We start from the raw sequence: 23,107 nt of genomic DNA on the forward strand, positions 1-23,107 counted from the left end.
TGGGTTTATTTTCTACTTATTCCAAGCTCAGAACTGTCATCAACCAGACAATAGTGATGGGAAGTTTTACAAACTTCCAAATGAGTCATTTTCAAGTCATTTCAAAAACAGTTCGTGACCCCACACAAATGTCTACTGGAAAAATTGATATCACAAGCGCTTGAAAATACATTTCACAACATAAATGCTCGTTTAAAATAATGCCCCAGAGGGATCATGAAATCTGTCCAGGACATGACAATTAAATTAGCATGTATCCATTAAGATATTTTTAAACCTAAAAAACATAATGCAACAGTTCCCGGATAACGCATTGAGTAACCCATCTGCCTTCAAGGGGCACTTCCGTAATGTTTACAATTCACCACGTCGCAAATTCGTTGCGTGGCAAACATCCATCCCCCCCCTACTTGTTGTAGAGTTGCAGCATGTGCAGTCGGTTGAGCCGCACGGCCTCCGTCCAGGCGTGGGCCTTCACCGTGTAGAACAGGCACGTGCGGCGGCACAGCTGCTCGCGGAACACGGGCCAGAACGTCGGCTTGGGGCCCAGGATCTCGAACCCGTGTACGCGCGTGTCTATGCCTCCCTGCGGTGGAGCAAACGGAGCGTGGTGGATGGGGGGTGGGGAGATGGTCGAAATGGTCCAGTGAGGCACGACCGACGACAAACAGGCGGCGCTGGAATGTGTTACGAATCACGGCGTGAGAAATTTGTACAAAGGAAAAAAACATGTTCGGGTTATGAAGCTCGGTGTTTCTCAATTTGAGTCCTCGTGACCCCCAACAGCACCCCACCACAACCCCTGGATTACCAACCATTAGGTGCATGCAGTGCGTGCAATGGCTGGCTTAGCTTGCACGTGAAGATGAACATATTATGATAATAAAAAATGTGGACTGTGGGAGATTGTGCGCACTGGAGTTGGGAAAAGTGGATCTGGCTGACCGTGTTACATTTCCAATTGCATTTCCTCTCACCGTACGCATTCAAAAGCCCCGAAGCCAAAGATGCAGCTCACACCTGTTGGCATCTCTTGACGCGGATCTGGATGATGGGCCAAAACCTGGTCATGTTCTCCAACAACACCACCTTGCTCGCCGAAGATGGCACGTTCACCTAAAGCACGAATAAAACGTACACACGATACTTCCAATTTACATAAAATAATTGTAAGATCTTCAAGGTTCAGGAAATTGTGCAATCTTTAGGAATAGCATTCAGTGAGCACATGTTGTGAACAGCTGTTGACTTCTTAACTAATTGCCATTTCCCATGTGAGGTGTTAACAACAGTTTGTATTGCCTGTATAGGGGGTGAAAGGGTCACTTCAACCATCCTTAGAAGCTGCTAGGCAGCATTGTTAACTGATTTAAAGGTTTCCGCATTTATGGCAGAACAACAACAGCATCTAAAGGACCCACTTATTGAAGGGGAGGGGGGTGCACGCAAAATAATTCTGATGAAAGCCAAAAAAAGTCTGTCTGTGGTCGCTGGAGACAAGAAGTTTTCCTACAGACTGCGTAATTTATTGAATAAAGGTACGGGAAGCAGCGATTGATGGATTAACATCGATTCTTAAGCACACGTATGCGTCAAATTACGTTCGGTAGAACCAATGTTTTTTTTTCTTCCTCATTTGTATGTTGTTGTATGCAATGCGTTCTCATCGCGACTATTCATTGAATCGCTGGAGAGGTTGAGGTGAATCGCTCTGGCTCCCGTGTTGTCTCCAGCAGAGGTGGGAGGGGAGGCTACGACTTTCATTTCACATGGCCCATAGCTCCATGACACCTTCCACTTCGAAACGGCTTACAAAAAATATGTATCCATCACTGCAAAAATCTTAGGCGCACTAAGCGGGCAGTCGACTTTACTTAAGTGTTGCTAATTTTAGTACACCCAGTCAATGATGTGACTGCAAGGGCCTGCTGCACCGACAGAAGTGACTGCAGTGTGTGTTAATCCATGGCCCAGTAAGGGTAAAGAAAGTGTTCCCCACCCTTGGTCTGCAGTATAAGTGGACGCTGTTCACACGTGAAGGCAGCAGCACTTACGGCGTTGAGCTCCGTGTTGATGTTGTTTGGGTCATCGCCTCCCATGGCCACTATGCGCGCCGGCATGTAGCTCGAGTCCTCGCTCGCGACCAGCAGGGACAGCTTCCTGCAACGACGCAACGCAGAGTCACATCGGCAGCGAGCGTGGCGCTTTCTCTGCGTCGCCAGCACCGTTGCCGTGAAAACCACACGAAGCCCGTTCCTCCGCTCCCTCGATCTCGGAAGCGGAGTTCCATTTGCTGAGGGCAACTTTTTTCCTTAAGGATGGATTTAAAGTGATAGCTATTGGTGCTGATGTTTCGACTGTATGGTGGGCACTGCAACCGAGTTGTGTTCGCTGCTTGGCAAAACTCAGCAAGAGCTTTAGTCACGTATGATGCATATGTGTGGCCACGTTTCCAGCAATTCTCTCTGCCAATCCCCTAGTCTGGTAAAGACTGTTAAGAGAGATACCGCTGTGTGATGAGATCCAAATATGGTAAAAGAAAAATAAATCTACTGTCTCACAACCCACTCGCTCAAACTATGTCATTAATCACAAAGACACAACACATCATTTTAAGAGTACCCGCTTTCATAAAACACACAGCAAGCCAAAACTGTTATGATGAAAAGCATACTAATTGTGGACAAAAACGCCATAATCACTGGCGTGGAATCCTCAGCCAAAGCGGTGCTAAAATTGGACTTCTACCAAAAAAGACAATTCTGGAATCTCATCCATGTGATAGAAAACAAAGCCCGTGGATGGAACAGAATGTGAACAAGGCCAGCCTTTGCCCCAGACACCACCCTAATAAGGCATGCTAGCGTTAGCGACAGGCTAACACATTTATTGGGTGAGGGCCAGCATTGTTAAAAAGGCGTGTGATGATTTGCGGTCGCAATTTTATCCAACATTTTATTCTTTGTTGCCATCGCAGAACCTGCGGTGGGGGCCCAGGAGTGATATAAAATGCTGATGTAACAATTAATTATATTATCAGCCTTTTGTCAATCCCCCTGCTTGATAAAGGCCTCCGCAAGCCATGTCAGTCATTGGGGGGTTATATGGCCATATGTCACGACGCTGGTCAATACCGGTACCAGTTGGTGAAGGGGTGGAGAGGACCAGCATTGTTTAATCAACTTGAGCAACCCACACTGACCAATGTGGTGCTAGAAGGTCAAACAAGCCCCATGACCGACACGATGTAGTGAGGCCTTCATACAGCAGTGGACAAAGGGCTATATGTTATTTATATATCTTTACATATTTAGAATGTCATGGGTTGTAGAAGACGCCAGGCAATTTTAACATCCTCCCATGACAATAGGATTGAGCGTTCCAATAAAAGACCCGTGTTCGAACATCGATTGCATGACTTTCAGAATCGATCATCGATTCCGTGAACCAGTGTCAAAAACCGACAATCTATGAATAAAACCCTGCCGGGAGACTCGCCTGATAATGACGCCCTTCAGCATGGTGATGGTGATAAAGTGCGAGCCAGTGCTGCCGTTGGACTCCCAGTAGGTCTTGGGGTTGCCATCCAGCAGCTTGCTAACGCGGTGCTCGTTGGAGGACACCTCCACCTTCTCCCAACACTTGTCTTCCTTCACCTCCACATTCGAGCCTGGCGGGAAGAAAAAGATCATGCTGCTATGAAGGAAACCAGGACCTTGTCATTAAAATAACTCTCACTGTTCATAGCTATAGGTTCAATCACCAACACGTTACGTGAAAATGAAGAGCATTGCGTTTTTTTCCCTTCTCGTTGGTTATGACAATCTTCCTGTAGGACAGTCAACTGAAACAAAACTTTTTTCCATTCCATTTATATCAAAACGAAAAAAAAGTGTGTGTGTTTTATTGTACTTGGTTATCCCTTGTGTAACACTGGTAAATCGGAAATAACTCAATTCTATAATACAGATGAACTCATCATCGTTTACATGCAGAACACCAACAGTGTCTATATGGGACAATATCCAGCACTGCCGTTCAATTAACCCAACACAGCATGCACGTTGGCTCTTGTAATATTCCACGTAGTAGCCTAGACTATAAAACCACAATGACCTTATTTGGGAAATGCTTATCTTTTCTGCAGATACAGCCATACGATCTTTATTTATTTGAAACCGAGTCCACATTGCTTATCTCAGAAAAGGACTTAAATATATAAAGTCCTCGGTCTGCATCTTTAAGTTATGTGTCTACGGATAGAGTTCGAGACAACTGGCTGGTCTTTGGTAACTTTGACCGGCAGATTCTCAGTCTAAAACATCTAAGAACAGATCTAACTGGTGGCAGATTTAGTCTTTTAAAAATACATGGCAGCAAATGCAGTTTGGCAGTGCCGTTTTATTTCCCACAATAGATAAAACGATGACGTACCTTGGCAAATGTTGCGTAGAAAAATATTAAAGAACGGGATGCTGATTGGCTGCTGAGTTCGACGGGATTCCTCGATCTGACCAAGAACCATCTGATGGGGCAAAACAAATCCAAAAAAACCACACACAAACATGGTCATCGACCCTCAATGGACATTTGGCGCAAATGCTGGCAGTGATCAAGGTACCCCAAACAGGCTATAAAATTATCAACAAATACATTTACCTTGGTATTGAGTGCACGGAGCATAAACCCACAATAATACAGAGTACATGTGTATATGTACATCCCTTTGTCAATCCACAGCTGGATGAGAACCTCCCGAACACCATGCAGGTCGTGCAGCTTATTTTACCACACTTCACCGCACTGATCAGTGCGCTTTGGTGAAGTCCGGAAGCAAAGAACATCGAAGTACAATACAACAGTCGATTTAGCTACACTGCCCTGCACTGACCAGAACGCTCCAAGCAGACTGGCTCAAAACCCCAACACAGACATTAGCACCCGCTCCCTCCGCACCACCCACCCAGACACACGTGTCCAGCTCAATGGAGTGAATATGTAAACTAGCCGGAAAAAAACCCAAAGATCCTGCATATAGCCTTAAGAGACTGTTGGGGCTAATGCTGTTAGCGAACACCTATGAAGGCTGGCACAGTACACGAGAGGATGGGAGGCCAGCACCACCACATTTGTTTCCCTAGTGGCGATGTTTACACACCACACCAGGTATTAATTTGAGGCTGAGTCGACTTCGGGGAGGCCCAGGACCGGTTCAAATAATCGTCACAGGTGTTGGCCGTGAGCGGGACTCGAATTCCGTCCGCTGGATTCGTAGCGCAACGCGCTAACCACTACACCACCGCTCCCCATACTGACACACGCGCGCACAGACATGCGGCGAAGCGCAGTGAAGTACCGAACCCACCTGTATGCAGCCGGCCAGGATGCTGGTGGTGAGCTGTTTGTAGAGCTTAGCGTATTTCTCACAGTCGGCGACCAGGTCGCGCAGCTCGGCTCCCAGCAGCAGCCCCGGCCCATGCTTGTCCAGCGCCCGTGTGATGGCCTCGCGACCTCCCACGCGGCACATCACGATTGCGTAGTCTTTGTTCTCCGACGCCAACCGGTACATGAATCGTACAAACTCCTGCTGGACCTGCAGCGACATGCGACCCCACGTGCGTTGTTATTTTTTTCGTTCATTGACCCTTGAACTAAGAATTACCGTATTGCAATACTCCTTGACTTCACACATATTTTCGTGGTGGCATCTTCGATGTTTCACTCCACATGCTGGAAACTTGTTTCGGCAAATGATTTTGTTCCTGTAGAAGCTTCCAGCACATGAAAGGAAGCATTGGAGATCATGCCGAACACGCAATGCAACTCAAAAGCACATGGGAGTGCCCTTACTTCACTTGGACGGAACAACATTGGAGAGTTTTTCGTCGGTGTGCAAGGCTCTATGATTTAGAACTGCGTGTGGTGTTTAGTCTGTTGTCCTTCCCCTGCACCTCCAATTCGCACGCTTGGCTATATACGGTGCGAAAGAAGTTAAACATACGTACACTCACATTTATGAAAATCATGATAACGTTTTCTGTTTTAAGTCCAAATAATTAAGTGTCTCCCTCTCAATGTCACCCAAGTCTACCTCTCTCTGTAAACGTCTTAACATCTCTCAAGGAAAGAGGTACATTGAGCAAGTCACTCGCTGTACGCAAGGCAACCAGCACGAACCTCCTTGACGACGGTCTGCATTCCGATGACGGACAGGAAAGGCACCAGTGCTTCGTGCCATGGCAAAGAATCTCCTTTCCTCTTCTCGAGGAAAATGGTCAACATCCTACACACGCGCGCATGCCAATAGGCCACAAAATCCCAACAATTAGTTGTACATGTGTTTGTCTTTCCAACACCACCAGCACAAATACAGCAAATATGTTGTGTCATTCCTCATCAGGGGAGCGAGCATCCATTGATTAATCGACTGTCATTGTTTCTAAATGTACAATATATACATTTGTAATAAAAGGACTCAGACACTTCTTTCTGTCTTCGTGTCCTTTATTGGGTTCTTGTCTTCTCCCACACGGCACTCTGTTATAACTCTGTATTTGTAGCCCCCGGCTGTTGACTGCTATTATAGCTTCCCTTCTCTCCCCGCAGACTCTCTGCTTCATCTACCGTAACCTCTGTTCTCTCCCTGCAGACTCGCTGCTACCCCTATGCAGACTCCCTGGCTGCTACCGTATGCAAACCCGCTGCTGACTCTGTATGCAGCCCCGCTGCTGACTCTGTATGCAGCCCCGCTGCTGACTCTCTGTGCAGCCCCGCTGCTGACTGCAGCCTCCTCGCTGCTTCGGGTCGGTCACCGCTGGCCAACGGTGCCGATCCTCGCTCCCCCGTGTTCGTGGCGATCTCGCCACCCTCCGCTTCGCCCTTCGTGGCCTCTCTCTGTTCCTGGTTCCCCGTCACTCCCTCTCCTCTTCCGGTTCCCCTCCTTCTATAGCCTAACCCCTCACCCCCCCACGTGACCTAACTCCTCCCCTCCTGACGTCACCTCCGGAGGGCCGTTTACGCCCGCATTACATCACCCTCCCCCATAAAGAAAATCCAGCCGACCTCGGCTGAAGTGCAACCTGACAAGAAATGCGGGTGTAAAGGGCCAACACGTAAAAAGACACGAAGCCTGCAACAACAATATAACCAGAACACAACACAATACAATTTTAACGAAACGTGAGGGATTTCGAGCGAGTACGGGTAGCCGGGCCGTCCCGAACGGTCGGCAGCCCACCCGCCGAGCGGGAACGTGGAAGGGTTTTAGGGGCGACGGGAGCGAGTTCGTCCGTCGCCATTGGAGGCCCGCCACTGTCCCGGTCGCGTCCAGAGACATCCCGTACTCGCGTCCGCGGAGGGATAGGAAGAGCCGCAGGTCCCGTGGGTTCTGCGGCTCCGGTCGTCATCCCACGAGCGGAACGTCCTCCTCCCTGCGCGGTCACGGCCGGCTTGTCTGTGAAGGGTACGACAGGCGCTCTCGCAAGGTCAGCAGACACAGGCAAGGGCGAGTCGGCAGCAACAGACCCCGGCAAGGCAACTTCGGGAGATGACGCATCCGGCCGCGGGGCAATGTATGGCTTCAACCGGGATGTATGCACGAACCAGCGACGCGAACCAACCTGAACACGCGCCGACTGTGGGTTGGGAACCTCAATGAGGCGGACCGGACCTTGCCACGGTTTGTGTAATTTAGGAGAGGTACCTGGCCGCACCTGTGGGCAATGAAGCCAGGCCAGGTCCCCCTTCTTCCAGGGGCACTCCCCCTTCGAACGTCGGGCACACCGCTCATTCCTGGCCTGAGCTTTGGCTGTAGCCATGCGGGCTCTTTCCCTCGCCTCAGTGACACGGCGAACGTTGTCCTGAATATACTCAGGAAGAGGCCTAACAGGTCCCCTCGCACCGGTTCCCAACTGCTCATTAATCGGCGGCACATTCTCACGGCCGTACATAAGGAAGAACGGCGAGTATCCAGTAGCCGCGTGTGGCGTCATGCGATACGCCGAAAGCACCCCAGGGATATGCAAATCCCAATCAGATTGATTTTCCCCGACTGTATGGCACAGCATGGCGGACAGAGTCCGATTCAACCGTTCCACCATCCCATCCGTTTGTGGGTGGTAGGGGGACGTCCGTATCTTTTTAGTTCCAAGAGCCGCACACACCTTCCCCAACAATTTGGACGAAAAGTTACGCCCCTGATCTGTAAGGAGCCTCTCCGGCGCCCCCTTGTCCATTACATACCCAAATAGAAAGGCGTCAGTGATAGACGCCGCTGACTGGTCAGGCAAGGGCCAGGCCATCGGCCAGCGAGAGAGGTACTCCACCCCCACCAGTAAATACTTATTTCCCTTAGCGGATGGCGGAAAGGGTCCCAAGATATCTAACGCCACCAGCTCATTAACCAGAGATACTTGAATCGATTGTATCGGCGGAACATATGGATGTTTAGGCGGTTTACGGCGGGCACAATCGGGACACGCGCGAACGTGACCGACGACATCCGTCGTCATGCCGTGCCAATAATAGTCTCGTTGCAGCGTCAACAGGGTTTTCTGCACCCCCAGATGTAAAAGTGTGTCACAGTGCAACGATCTAATCAACTCGTACCGCAATGACGCAGGCACAACGAGACGCCAGTGTTCCTGTATCCCTTCCCTCCACATCAGTAACCCATCTCGGAGAGCAGTTTCCGAAATACCACCCGCACCGAGTTCCTTACCCGCCTTCTCCGTTCGTTTTCGTAACGACACCAAAGAATCGTCCAACATTTGCTCCCGAATCCACACAGACCTCGGAAGACGCAAAATCCCGTCCGCCGGTCCCCCGTCAACCGGTCCCGGTGTAAGCGGAGTTTCGAGAACATCCACCGCCAGCGCGACAGGCTGAGGGGGGAGCTGAGTCGGTCCACACCTATGCGTCCCCGACGCACACGCACAAGGGGATTGTTGCGGCAACCTGGACAGTGCGTCCGCGTTAGCGTGACGCACACCCTTCCGATGGTGAATTTGGAAGGAAAACTCCTGCAACGTGTCCAGCCATCTCGCCAATTGTCCGGATGGCTGGTCCATCTTAAGAGCGTATTGCAAGGCCGCATGGTCCGTGCGGACAATAAACGACCGACCGTACAGATACGGTCGAAATTGGCGGAGAAAAAACACAATAGCCAAAAGTTCCCTGCGAGTGACGCAGTAACGGGTTTCCGCGGGAGACAAAACTCGACTCCCATACGCCACCACACGCTCAACACCACCTTTTGACTGGGACAACACCGCCCCAATACCAGTGTCACTCGCATCAGTATCCAGAATGAAGGGATGTTCAAAATCCGGATAATCCAACGTCGGTGCAGTAGCCAGTAAATCGCGCAGGCTCCGAAACGCCGCCTCCTCCGGCGGTCCCCACACAAATTTATGCCCCTTCCCAGTAAGGAGATGCAAAGGCCTGGCGATAGTAGCGAAATTCGGAACGAACCTCTGATAATATGAGGCGAACCCCAAAAACCGACGCACATCACCCACCGTGGTCGGGGTTGCCCAATCCCGGACACACGCAGTTTTCTCTGGATCCGTGGCCACTCCGTCCGCACTAACAATATTTCCCAAGTACCGAACGGAGCGTTGCAGTAGATGACATTTCTTAGGCTTGAATTTCAAATTAGCAGAACGCATTCTGGCAAATACAGCCTCCAACCGCAGTAAATGCTCATCAAATGTGCGGCTGAAGACAATAATATCATCTAAATAAATGAGACATGTCTCCCACTGCAACCCCGTCAATACCAACTCCATCAATCTCTGAAAAGTGGCAGGGGCTGCATTCAACCCCATCGGCAGACAATTAAATTGGAATAACCCCTGCGGCGTACGGAAAGCTGTTTTTTCCCGCGAGGGCTCGTCAAGGGGGAGCTGCCAGAAGCCCGAAGAGAGATCAAGCGTTGAAAAAAACTTAGCCCCTGACAAGGCGTCGAGAGAATCGTCCATACGCGGCAGGGGATACGCATCTGCCACCGACACTTTATTCAACTTCCGAAAATCCACACAAAATCGCAATTTACCATCCTTTTTTTTAACCAACACAACAGGCGCGCCCCACGGGCTATTAGACGGAGATATAATATCCGCCTTCAACATGTCTTCCACTGCCCCTCGAACATGCTCACGCTCAGCCGGACTCATCCGACGCGAGTTCAAGCGGATAGGGGCAGCGTCCCCCGTGTCGATATGATGAGAGAGCAGCGAGGTGCGTCCCAAGTCCAAATCGTCCGAGCTAAACACATCGGAATAGCTCGATAATAATTTATGCATTGCACAACGCTGCTCGGCGGAAAGGGCCGAATTTTCCCCACATAATTCGGCGATCCAACGATCATCCACCCCTCCATCGTGTGAAACACCACCCACCAGCCCCCCGTCCGGCAGGTCACTCTGAGCCGTAAACGCCGTAGTGGCGTGTGCCACAACGGTACCAGCCGGCACACACACACTTTCAGTACTCGCATTTAACACCTGCAAAAACGGGCGCTGATCTGGACGGACAATAGTTTGCGCCCCCACCAGTGCCAGTCCGCCCGTAACAGCGGCGGACGGCGACAGCAAAATCCCAAAAGCACCCTGCCGACCCGGAACCGGCTTCCGGTATCGTAAGGGAATGAGCATCTGCGAGCCAGGTGGAATATCAACCGAAACTTCCGATAACGCCTGCACCTGGGCAACCGGAGCCGGTCGCCCCCAGGCGGACTGTAAAAATGCCAATTTCCGGCCCCCTGGTAGTTCAATGCAATTTTCATTGATTCTAATTAGAATGGGCATCTTAGCCAAAAAATCCGTACCCAACAGGCAAGGAACCGCCAGGGACCTTGAAATTAACACAACGCCCGAGGCCGAGACACCCCCGATAGAAATGTTAGCGTCCACCTGTCCCACGATGCCCATACTACCCCCGTTCGCAGCGATGCAGGAAGCGTAAGCCGGCCTCACGGCCCCCGGTGGGATGTTCAAAAGATGGAATATCACATCCGAAATAATGGTCGCGGACGCCCCGGAATCCACCAAGATACGTACGTCCACCCCTTGAATCGACCCCGGTACAGTGGACGACCCGGTAGCGGCCGCGACAACCGGCCGAGCCAGCTTACGCCACTGCGTTATCGAACGACAAGGCGCAGATACTGGCCTCCCGTATTTTACAACATCCGCGTCGCATACCAACGGCGATGAGTGAGGTGTCGGGCCTTGCCGGGTGTCTGGTGCGCACCGACTTGCCTGTGCCGGAGGGTCTTTCTTTGGGGCGGCCCCGGAACCCGGGCCCAGCAGTCCCTGGCATAGTGGCCCCGACGGCCGCAGCGGAAGCAGTCGACGTCGGGGCGGCGAGCAGCGGGCACCCCGTCCCGACGCGGCCGCACCGGCGGCGGAGCCCGCGGCCCCGGCCCGCTCCGGGCCGGCCACGGAGCAGAGGCATCCGGCACGTACACGGCCTTTGTAGGGTCCCACCCTACGGCCCCCCCATCGACGACAGGACCACCCGTCCACGCCGTCACCTGTTTCCAGCGGCGGAGATTGAACTGGGCGTCCAAACACTTGGCCGCGGCCCGGGACGTGAGTTTTTCGTGACCGCACGCCGGCATAGGAATGCCAAGATCTCGGGACAACTCCAACATCTTCCCCAAGATGAGTGGTTCCAGCAGGTCAGGCTCCGTCTCCGGGTAAGCGGCCATAGCGAGTTCCAACACGGCGCCCCTGTACGCTACAGGTGACTCCTCAGGTGCGCGTTGCCGCTGCACGAATCGGCGATGGGCGTCATCCGGTGGCTCGTACGCGTCCGCCATTTCATCGAACACCCCTCGCAGAGTTTTCTTCTTTGCAGCTTTTATAGAGCGAAAAAAACGAACGGACTCATCATCAAGAAGAGTCGGGAGCACCTCCAGTGCCTCAGCGTCCGTCCACCTTGCCGTACGTACTGCCGCCAAAAATCTACAGGCGAACGCACTCCAATCGCCCCCGATGGAGAACTCTTTGACGGTTGTAAGGTGACGACTGCGACTCCTTGGCTTGCTTCCGTCCGTTGCTGACTCTTCCGGCGGTAAGTTCAGCAAGGCGTCGCAACGCTGTGTCGCCAAGATGGCGGACGATCCTCGTGGCGGCCCCAAAATGGCGGCTTCCCGCCTTCCGTGGTGCGCCACGCCCAAGATGGCGTCTTCACGCCGCGTGGCCGATGGCGGCGCCATCGAAGACGACCCGGTCTCCTGCCGATCACCACCATCACCTTCCAACGCCGCTCTTGGCGTGACAAGGTCACACAACTCTGTGATGACGGTTTTTAGGGTTGCCAGTTGCTCCGCCATCCGGGTCCATCTTAAATCTCCGTCCCTCAACGCAGATGGGTCGGACGAAGCGGCAACCTCCTCGACACCCGGGCCCTCACGGATCTCTCTCTCCGCCGAAGTGAAGCCGACCTCAGGAGGAAGATCGTCGTCGTCCGAAGATGAAGCCGACGCCGGGGATGGAATATTCTTTTTCCTCAGTTGTTTCGCCATGCCGTTTCACTTCTGACTCCAGTGTAATAAAAGGACTCAGACACTTCTTTCTGTCTTCGTGTCCTTTATTGGGTTCTTGTCTTCTCCCACACGGCACTCTGTTATAACTCTGTATTTGTAGCCCCCGGCTGTTGACTGCTATTATAGCTTCCCTTCTCTCCCCGCAGACTCTCTGCTTCATCTACCGTAACCTCTGTTCTCTCCCTGCAGACTCGCTGCTACCCCTATGCAGACTCCCTGGCTGCTACCGTATGCAGACCCGCTGCTGACTCTGTATGCAGCCCCGCTGCTGACTCTCTGTGCAGCCCCGCTGCTGACTGCAGCCTCCTCGCTGCTTCGGGTCGGTCACCGCTGGCCAACGGTGCCGATCCTCGCTCCCCCGTGTTCGTGGCGATCTCGCCACCCTCCGCTTCGCCCTTCGTGGCCTCTCTCTGTTCCTGGTTCCCCGTCACTCCCTCTCCTCTTCCGGTTCCCCTCCTTCTATAGCCTAACCCCTCACCCCCCCACGTGACCTAACTCCTCCCCTCCTGACGTCACCTCCGGAGGGCCGTTTACGCCCGCATTACACATTGTATGCAATTAGTTCACCCGATCCCAGCAGCCAAGCGAGGCGATAACATTCACCACAAAGTAAAACAAAAAGAAATGGCTCTTGAAAGAACTCTTTGTAGGTGAACATTCTATTTCTTGACCAACCAAACACTCATAATAGAACTCCGCTTGCACAACTAGACAACACCCTACACACCGACCGGGAACAAACACTCTACACGTGAACACCACAGACGAACATCATTAAAAAGGCACCGGCGTACCGGACTACGGCGAGCTGCACCACCTTCTCCGACCGGAGCTTGTCCAGCGCTTGCACCAGGGCCTTGAAGATGTCGAGGTCATTGACGATGCTGGTCAGCTGCGGCTCCAGCAACGCGCTGTTCATCCAGCGCTCCAGAGACAGCACGAGCTCCTTGCTCAGGACGCCTTTGCGCAGGCTCGCCAGGATCGTGCGCAGCTCCACGTCCTTCCAGTTCACCACCGATTGCTCTGCAGGCAGCGCCGGAACCACATGCCCGCGCGACATAAGGCGACGTCACCGAAGGGAGAGCTTCCCCCATCCACAGCCAGATCTCCCACGGTACACACGCGCAAGGTGTGCTGCGTGTTGCATCTTCTTTCATTCTGATTTACGGAACGAACTGCACCTTGCAAGTTTACTGTGAAATCCAACGTCGTGTCCACCTTTATTTTGTTTTACTGCAAAAAAGCACCGTGATCTGGCTTGATAATTTTAGTGAGTGGTTAAGAGACTGTTCACATTTCAGACACGCACAAGACATCACAATGTCTACCGTATGGAAAACTCCTCGATCGTAGACTCAGAGTATACATTTGCCAAGTCCCTTCCATAAAAATGACAATGATGAAAATTAAAAGAAGTAATGCTTATTAAGCCATCTTCTCATATGAGGGGATATGTATCAGTTATAATCATCCAGCAAGAGGGCAGAGAGGCAGGACTAGAAAGAGGGGGGGGGGGGCGGGGGGTTTGAAGCGGTAAACCAAAATATGAAAGACTGCGGAGTTGATGTGGAGATGGCCAAGGACAGAGAACAAGTGGAGAAAGAGGACCAGGAAGCAGCCCCCAGCACGCGGAGTGAAACGTCGGACGTTATGCTCAACAGCGTGCGGCACAACCCACAACGGAGAGTTAAAACGATCCCCATCGAGAGCAAGCAAGCGTACCGCTGGCCGAGTCCTCCGAGACGAGATCGAATTCGGTGAGCATGCCCAGCGCGGTGACCGCCAGCACGGACTGTTGCTGCTGCTGCTGCTGGGATCGTGCCGCACCAGACGCCGAGAGCGCAGCGCCGCCCGCCGCGCCGCCCGCCGCCCCGCCAGCGTTGGCCAGGCACTGGTAGAGGACGCGCTGCAGGCCGGCGCGTGCCAGGTGCTCCGCCAGGCTCTTGTGGTTTGTCATTAGCTTGATGACCACCTGCAGGCCGTCGACCACTGCCGCGCCGCACCTGGGGAAAAGGACGCAGAGCATGAAACGATCCACTCGCCACGGTCATGATGGCCAGGCGGGTAACAATGCATCAAATCATCCTGCAAAATACCCACTGATTCTTACCCTCAAGACGGATGCCTTGAACTATGCTCATAAGACTCGATTATTTATATTAATATTCTTTGGGTCTTTCGGTAAAGCCACGTAGATTGAAAAATAAAAAATAAATAAAATATCACGACGTTTCGATCGCAACACGAGCAATCGCCATCAGGTGAAAAAATATGATACTAAAATTACAGGCAAATGAAATGCAGATATAACAAAACAAGGTAATGTGGATTTGAATGTCTTAAATGCCAACGCACCTCGATGTAACATGTAAGATGGCGGAGGTTACAAAACTATACAACTGCCACCCACAGTAAGAGACAATATACTCTAAAATAAAGACACAAAACATTTATAAACTTTAGAGTTGAATCACAACCCCCGAATAATGACAAACGATCAAGTTAGTGGGGCAGAGGAGTTAATCGTAGAATGCATGAGTTTTTTTCAGGTTAAGTTACACGCTTAGATCAGCATTAAATGCATTTTATTAATCGATTCATGGAAAAATGTGCTCATGGGAAGGAGGCGTAATTAATTTACAGTAATCATTGTTTCACCAGCGGTATCACTGCGATGTTTCCTAATGTAACTAGCTTTACTACCCGGCTTCGCCTGGGAACTTGGATTCACCAGGCCCGGCCGCCTTTGTCTCCCCAGTGACGATGTTCACACACCACACCAGTTACTCGTTTGAGGCTGAGTCGACCTAGGGGAGGCCCAGGTCCGGTTCAAATAATCGTCACCGGTGGTGGGCGTGAGTGGGAATCGAACTCGGGTCGCCGGGTTCGTAGCGTGGCGCGCTAACCACGACACTACAATGCGTTACGCTTCCGTTGTAGGATTTGTGTGAGGCGCGCCGATCCGCTGTAGGGTTTTAGTGAGGCGCGCCGATCCGTTGTAGGGTTTTAGTGAGGCGCGCCGATCCGTTGTAGGGTTTTAGTGAGGCGTGCCAATCCGTTGTAGGGTTTTAGTGAGGCGCGCCGATCCCCCGCGATACAATAATACTGTGTAATCGCTATAATTTTATGATTTACCGAGCCTATAATAGTAATGTCACACATTGTGGTGGCGGGGGAGTGAAGAGGACGTGTAACTTTGATGAATTTACCTCAGAGTCGCGTGGTGGGTGTCGAGGCCTAGCACCGTGCAGAGCCTCCGGCCTCGCCTGATTTTCCCACCTGGTTGAGGCTGGGTACGGGTGCGGTCCCCCCCCCCCCCCCCCCGCGCTACAATAATACTGTCTAATTGCTATAATTTAATAATCGACCGTACCCTATAATAGTAATTGCACACATTGTGGTGGGGGGGGAGTGAAGAGGACGTGAAACTTTGATGAATTTACCTGAGAGTCGCGTGTTAATGCGTGGGCCTATTTTTAACGGTAATAAAAAATGGCGTCCACCCCGCGGTGAAGGCGTCGCTACCCATTGCCAGGGGCAACCGCCGTCCAATGAAAGCGGCGAAGGCGTCGCTACCCGTTGCCAGGGGCAACCGCCGTCCAATGAAAGTGCGTATGGTCCGGCGACACACAGACAGATTCACGATTTTATATATATAGATGAGTACGTCTCCTGGGACAGGACAGCCGACACTGCACTCGGTGGGGGGGGGGGGAGCGCACGCACTCCCCGCTCGACTCGCGCTGCCCACGAGCCCACGGCCCGGCCCCCCGCCTCACCCCTGCGTGCTCAGCATTCGCTCGATGGCGGCCGGGATGGTGACGAGCAGGCCGGGCGATCCGCCCTCCGTAGCGGACGCGATGCTGGACACCACCTCGCGGATCACGCGGCAGTCCGCGTCCGGGACCAGGTGCGCCTTTCCCCTCTTGGCCGGGAGCACGAACTGCTCGGCGCGTATCACCACTCTCAAGCACTGTGAAAGGACGCCGGCGAAACACGCAGCGCTTGCTTTAAATGTTACTAAATGTACTATGCAATCCATAATATAAAGGATTTTTTGGGTTAGATCGCGTGAATATAAATGTGTTGTTAACCCGCCATGACCCGACGCAGCCAATTAGTAAGGTTTGTCACGTAAACAAAAGGTGCCAAGTAGTTACTACTTCAGCACATGGGTGTGTTGGAGAGTAAGCCCACAACATTTACAAACTGAGTACGTAGCTTTCGCTGGTGATTACAACCGGCTTCATCAGGAAATTGCCAGGATTGAGAAATCCTATGTGTTAAATGTACAGTGCAATATAACGCACGTACACATTGCTGTGAAAACCGTCGACGAAAAATCAATAAGAGAATGTCGTCTTCAGGCTAGACATCAACAGGCTCCAGAGAGTAGACAGCACAAATGGTTGGGTGAAGGGCAATGCAGACGATGGGGGTAGGAAAGGGTTACCTCGCACTGAGGAAGGTTACCTGGGGGCTTCGACAGAAATGCGTGGGTGTTGGGGTGGAGGATGCCCTCTGTTACGAGTCATTTAGCAATGAACCGATTAGAACAAACTATTATTCGAATGCCGAAATCCTTCAATGTATTGTTCACACCACCGCTGGCAGAAGGGCCTCTACAAGAGGTATCTCTATAGCAGATCTAGAGGATATATGTTAATCTACTCTTACATACTTTTATCAAATAACTAGTGAAAAGAAACCCAATCCCCTCTAAATAATTATTGAAAAGTCTTACGTGGTAAATAGGCACATACACACCTCTAGGCCAAGCTGCTGTATGACCAAAACATCGGCATGCTGCTGCATGCAACTGAGCAGGGCCTGAATCCCTCCGTCGATGGCGAACAGCATATGGTAGTCCACCTTCTGCAGCAGTGCAATAATGACTCTGAAGACGGAGAGCACCACCACCTTCTCCTTCTGAAACTTGTCCATCTCTTCCACCAGCGCGTTGAGCAGCTTGTCCTTCGTTGACTGCCCCGACTCCAACTTGGTTGGCGGTTTCTTGTTGCTGGAGGTGTCCTCCTCAAGTATGTGTTGCATGGTCTGCAGACCGGCCACGTGCAGAGCCACATCCGTCTGCGACTGCTTCATGATTTCCCACACATCCTGTCCTTTGGCCAAGAAAGTCTTCTTTGTTGAGGACTTGACAGAGTCAAACTGGCACAGTTTTTCCTCGACTCCTTCCACCTTCTCCAGGTCTTCTGTCCTAAGGGTCGCGCCGCCTTGCTTCGCCGACTCGCCCTTACTGTTGCTCTGACAGGCCGACGAGCTGGATGGCGATGTGTCGTCCTTTTTAGATTTCTTGGTGGATGACAAAGCGGGGATATCGACTGGAGAGGACTGCAATAATTTATCGCTGAACGTGCTGTCCGTGTTTTGAAAGGTGGTGTTGTCTTCAAGTAACTGCGAGGAGCTTTTGGGTGCAAATTTTTGGGAGACCTGGGACATCTCCAAGTCCTTCCTGAAAGGCGGGTTGGTGTGTATGAGGTGCTGAAGAAGTTGGCATGCCAGCTCGGACTTGGGGAGGAATGATATCAGAGAAATATCATCCAGTGAAGAGACCTAATTAGGACAGAAGAGAACATGAACTACATGTTAATACTATTATATTATAGCCCTTTATCAAACAATTGCTGGATTAAGGAAACTCCACTCTATGTTGATCATGGGGGTTGATTGACCACACTTGACCAAACAGATCAGTTAGCGAAGGGGGGGGGGGCAACCCCTCACCCCAAGACCCAATTAGACATCACTAGTCATGGCTGGAAATCGAACTCAGATCACCAGTATCACTGTCACTGCTCCCGCACGAGAAATACATTTGAAAATATAATGGCAGACTGAAAATACATGTCTTAACGATTTTAACATGACAGTTGTTTTTAAACATCACCTCCACATACTAATACAATAAAAAAAAGTGAAATATCGAGTGAACCACACACTCTGCAATTCAGCATCCAACAATTTCAGAAATACCCATCTCTGGTGTGTTAAGTGATTGCTGCATGCAGCTGCTGTTACAAAAAAAAGAAAAAACCTTCAGCTGAGCGGTGGCTGAAATGATGTCACACGCTTCTGCTTGGTGAAAGCCCTCCAACTTTTTGAGGAAGAAGAGGAGCTCCCACCAGTGGTTTCGGCTCAGCACTGAGTCATGCTCCCCCGTACCCTCAGACAGATAGGGCAGCATGTAGAAGCTGCCAAGGGGTCTGCTCTGGCTCTCTGCAAATACAATAGGACAGGATCCATAAATAAATATTTTGTAATGGAAACTTGAATTGAAAGCAAATTATGTACCGCAGTATTAACGCACCATTGAACTTGTTATGTAATTGAATGCCAACCTGGCCTAACCATATTCTTTGGGTCTTTCGGAAAAGTCACGTAGATAGGTTCAAAGAAAATAACAAAAAAACTATATAACCTATCTACGTGAATTTACCGAAAGACAGAAAGAATATGAATTCCTGCAGTCACGAAAGCTTTAAGTCAAGATCTGGCCTAACCAGTTGGCTGTAAAGTGTTTGATGAGACAAGCAATTAAACTTTAACAATGTACCATCTCCATGATTCAATGATAATTTTTAACTTTGGGGACACGACACGATGAAAAAATCATTTGGTTTATTTACCACTGCAGTGCGTGTAAAATTTGTAGTGGGTGCGGAGTTTCCACTAACCTATGAACCAATATCACACGCAATAATTTTTACGAGGAATAAAAAAAACGTAATAACGCAAGAATTTCATTTAATCGTTCAAACCTTGTGTCAATAATACTCAGCAATAAAAACAAGTTTGGCAACTGGTAGAAACAGTTTGAGGGCGGTAGGATTTGTTTCCACTGCTAAAATGTCGGGGCGCAGGTGCTTGCGGGAGTTGAGGCCTCCTCTCACCGGGATCCGGCTTCATGGTTCTGATGAACTCGGGCGTTTTTTCAAGGTTCAGCTTGGGCTGTGCCATGGCTGACTGTTCTGACAGGATTTCTATCATGTGCCAGTACACCCAGAAAGTTCTACTCATTGAATCCCAAAGCACCTGATGAACACAAAAATGGAAAAATATGGATCATACTAAGAATAGCATGCTATTTATAATAATGTTAAACAGTTTTGCTGGCCACAAATATGATATCAAAAATATTAAAATGCATACTTGCAAACCAATTAAATACACAATTCCAGACACTGCATCACAATGCCAATGAAATAAGCACAGAATGTAAATGTCATAACAAAGATGTGTGTGTGTGTGGTGGACTGTCTCGACAACACACATTCATACGTGTGTAGTGGTGATACGCGCTGGGATTAGGGATCGTATGCCAGCGCGTAATGATTGGCTGTGTATGTGGTGACGCGCGCTGACGGTGGAGGATCAGGGGTCAGCGGGAGGTCGTGGGTTACGGGGTACTGATTGGCTGTGGGCCGGTGACGCGCTGAGAGGGAGTGACCGGGTGGCAGCGCGGTGTGATTGGTGGAGTAGTGTTAACACGCGCTGGGGAAAACGGATCGTAGAGAGAGTGCGTCGTGATTGGTTCACTAAGGAGCGATGCTCACGTCGACGTCCGCATCAGCTCCGTCTCTCGTGAGCAGGGGCTATAAAAGGGGATGCACACAGGCATAAGGGCAGTATGTAACCAGCGAAGAATGAAGACGGGGATGAAGACATAGGGCCCTGCGGTACCTAGTCCCGCTGTCCTAACGGGACCGGGACTCTGTGTAACCCAGAGGCGAGTGTAGTGTGTGTAGCCATAGGCATAGAGTCTACACGAGCCGAATGTATTGTGTGTAGCCAGAGGCATAGGGTCTACACGAGTCAAGTGTATTGTGTGTAGCCAGAGGCATAGGGTCTACACGAGTCAAGTGTATTGTGTGTAGCCAGAAGCATAGAGTCTACACGAGTTAAGTGGAGTGTATAGTCCAAAGGATAGAGACCACCCGTTGTATTGTGACACGTCAAGATTTAATAAAAGTGTGTTACCCGTCAAGAAGTTCCTGCCGTCAATTCGAATACTTCACGTGAATAAAATATCAGTGATTTAGTCTTATTAAGGCAAGTGCTGTCAGGGAGCATCTAATAATGCTGGCACATCAGACATACAAATGCATGGAATCACAGACACAAATACACGCACGCAGACACACATATACACACACACGCACATTTTGCTCACACATATGCACACACATACGTAGATGACACATAGAAATGTACAGACAGATGCACAAACACATACACGCATAGGCACCTACAAACGTGTGCGCATACACGTAGTACAGACACACACAAAGACTACCCGCACCCCCCCAAACACACAAGCAAAACAACACACGGTTACCTGCACAGGCGGCCTGCCATCGTTGGACTGCTTGAACTCGCCCTGGTCGCCGGCGTTCACCTGCTCGTAGTCCTCCCGCATGCGCACCCGCATGCCAGGCCGCAGCACCTGTTGCACGTACTCCACGTAGCTGCTGCGCGTGCTGAAGCTGTTGAACGTCTTGAACTGGAGGTTCGCGTCCGCCTTGGGCTTCGCCGGCTGGTCGTGAGTGCTCCGGGCGGGTGGTGCCTGGAAGATGGAACGGTGCGGGCCCCGGGGCGGGGTGGTGCCGTCCGAGTGCTCCTCCGACTGCCGCTCCTCGCGGGAGCAGTCCCAGCCGAGGATCTTGACGAGTTCAACGATCAGGTTGGCCATGGCCATGGTGAACTCGAACTTGCGCTGCAGCCACAGCCGCTCCTCGGCACCAGGGCTCGTGTCCTCCTTGTCGGCGTGACCGTCGCAGTTGTTCAGGCGGTCCATGAGCGACGTCACGCACAGGTAGCGCTTCACCAGCGAGAACAGCAGCTTCCCGGGAATCTGTTGCGTGCACGGTCTTTGATTAAACTGAGATCTTTTATTTTCAAATGCAAAATTAAATTTAGTTTTAAAGCTTCATAATGTGTGATACCTCTGTATATGTGTAGCCCTGTTGGTAATCCACTGCTGGATGAGGGTTTGCCCAAGCCAAGCGGGTCATGTATATTATTTGACAATACTTCCACCACTTGGGTCAGTGTGGGTTGGTGAAGGCGGAGTGCGCATAGGCATTGAAGCTTAGAACGGTACAGCAATTGATTAATTACACTGCCTTCTGCTGACAGCATAGTTCTGGAGCAGTCTTAAAATACCTGTTTTATGGATGGTAGTCTCCCACCAAGGCACTATCCATGCTCAACCATGCTTCGCTTCTAAGATCTGATGAGACTGGATACATTCTCGGTTATTTGGCCACTGCGATGGTAGCTCTATAACATGCAAATATATAATGATGATTCGCTTACCACTACAATTTGATGAATTACCACACTTTGGGGTCATGATTCAAATCAAGAATCGTATCTTATTTGTATTGTCTTGTTTGTGATGTATTTGTGTTGTTTCGACTGTTTGATCACAGAAATATTGTACACGGTATTGATTTGTGATCCAGGTCTCTCCCGAAGGAGACATTTAGTCTCATTGGGCCTCTCAAATGATTAAAATTTAATTTATGTAGAATTATATGTGACACGACCCGTCTCAATTGTATATATTTATTCAAGTTTGAACCCATGATCTAAACAATCTGACTTCATCGCCGACAAGGACAGACCCCTAATGATTGCAGATGCTGCCTTCGGTACCTGTGGGAGGTGGATGCCTTCAAACGACATGCCATGCTCTTCCGATGAGGTCGTTTCAGCAAAGAGCTCCAGTAGTGTGAAGCGGTTGTCAAAGTCCATGTGCTGCTCGATGCCGTCCTGCTGGCTGAGGGAGAGCAACACGTACGCCCGGCTTCCTGCCAGGCGGAACGCGCAACAGCAATTCACAATGAGCCAGCTATACCAGTGCTTGTTCTGTAAGTATTCACATCCATGCTGTTCGCTTTTACCAATACACACTGGCCAGTGTGGTGAAGTATGGTGAAATAACCGAACAGACCTATACACCACGAGGAGGCAGTCATCCAGCAGTGGATTTACAAAAGGGCACTGCATGTATCGTCACAGCACTGTTTATAATGATTGATATTACTATGACAGTAATGTTTGTCACGTCACAGAGAGTTAATTCTCAGAGGTGGAATTATGCAAAATTCAGTGCAGAATCGAACTGAATGTGATGGTATATTGCGTGCAGTTATTACTCACTGGGCCAAGACCATAAACTCACTCTTGAGAGCATGGTTTAATCACAGGTGACTGTGTCGATTCAAACTGAGAAAGTCAGTGGTGCCTGGTCACTTCAACCTGAGCCACCCGGCCACCTCTCCATCATAGCACAATGAAGGCTATGAATACACGATTTGTTTTTACATTATAAGTTTAGCAATACAAATGCAACATTTCTCCCCCATAACTGTCAGTGAAAATGTGAAATGAACGAAAATTCAACTGATAAGACTCTCACAACACATCTGCTGCAAGTAGATTTTTATCCCACGTGGCAGACAAATCAGGTTTACAACATTACCATTGCAAACGCGGCATGAAAACTCCACAAACTCTGGCCTGCAAAAA

At 50.5% G+C, this 23,107-nt stretch overlaps 1 protein-coding gene across 1 annotated transcript in view; it reads right to left on the reverse strand.

The window, feature by feature from the left end:
• LOC133347274 (cullin-9-like) overlaps positions 1-23,107 on the reverse strand; it is a 42,875-nt gene that overhangs the window by 17,197 nt on the left and 2,571 nt on the right. Inside the window, exons 3-17 of the mRNA XM_061559403.1 lie at positions 22,232-22,386; positions 20,910-21,425; positions 19,465-19,606; positions 18,609-18,790; positions 17,321-18,127; positions 16,333-16,526; positions 14,276-14,556; positions 13,348-13,576; positions 6,178-6,283; positions 5,366-5,593; positions 4,435-4,525; positions 3,499-3,670; positions 2,055-2,160; positions 1,021-1,116; positions 411-586 (exon numbers count right to left, since the gene is read on the reverse strand). Coding sequence (XP_061415387.1) covers positions 411-586; positions 1,021-1,116; positions 2,055-2,160; positions 3,499-3,670; positions 4,435-4,525; positions 5,366-5,593; positions 6,178-6,283; positions 13,348-13,576; positions 14,276-14,556; positions 16,333-16,526; positions 17,321-18,127; positions 18,609-18,790; positions 19,465-19,606; positions 20,910-21,425; positions 22,232-22,386 — 3,481 coding nt within the window. The remainder of the gene's footprint in view (positions 1-410; positions 587-1,020; positions 1,117-2,054; positions 2,161-3,498; positions 3,671-4,434; positions 4,526-5,365; positions 5,594-6,177; positions 6,284-13,347; positions 13,577-14,275; positions 14,557-16,332; positions 16,527-17,320; positions 18,128-18,608; positions 18,791-19,464; positions 19,607-20,909; positions 21,426-22,231; positions 22,387-23,107) is intronic.

Source organism: Lethenteron reissneri, chromosome 25, assembly GCF_015708825.2.
Source record: "Lethenteron reissneri isolate LAM-NWPU_2019-01 chromosome 25, ASM1570882v1, whole genome shotgun sequence".
Classification (NCBI taxonomy): domain Eukaryota; kingdom Metazoa; phylum Chordata; class Hyperoartia; order Petromyzontiformes; family Petromyzontidae; genus Lethenteron; species Lethenteron reissneri.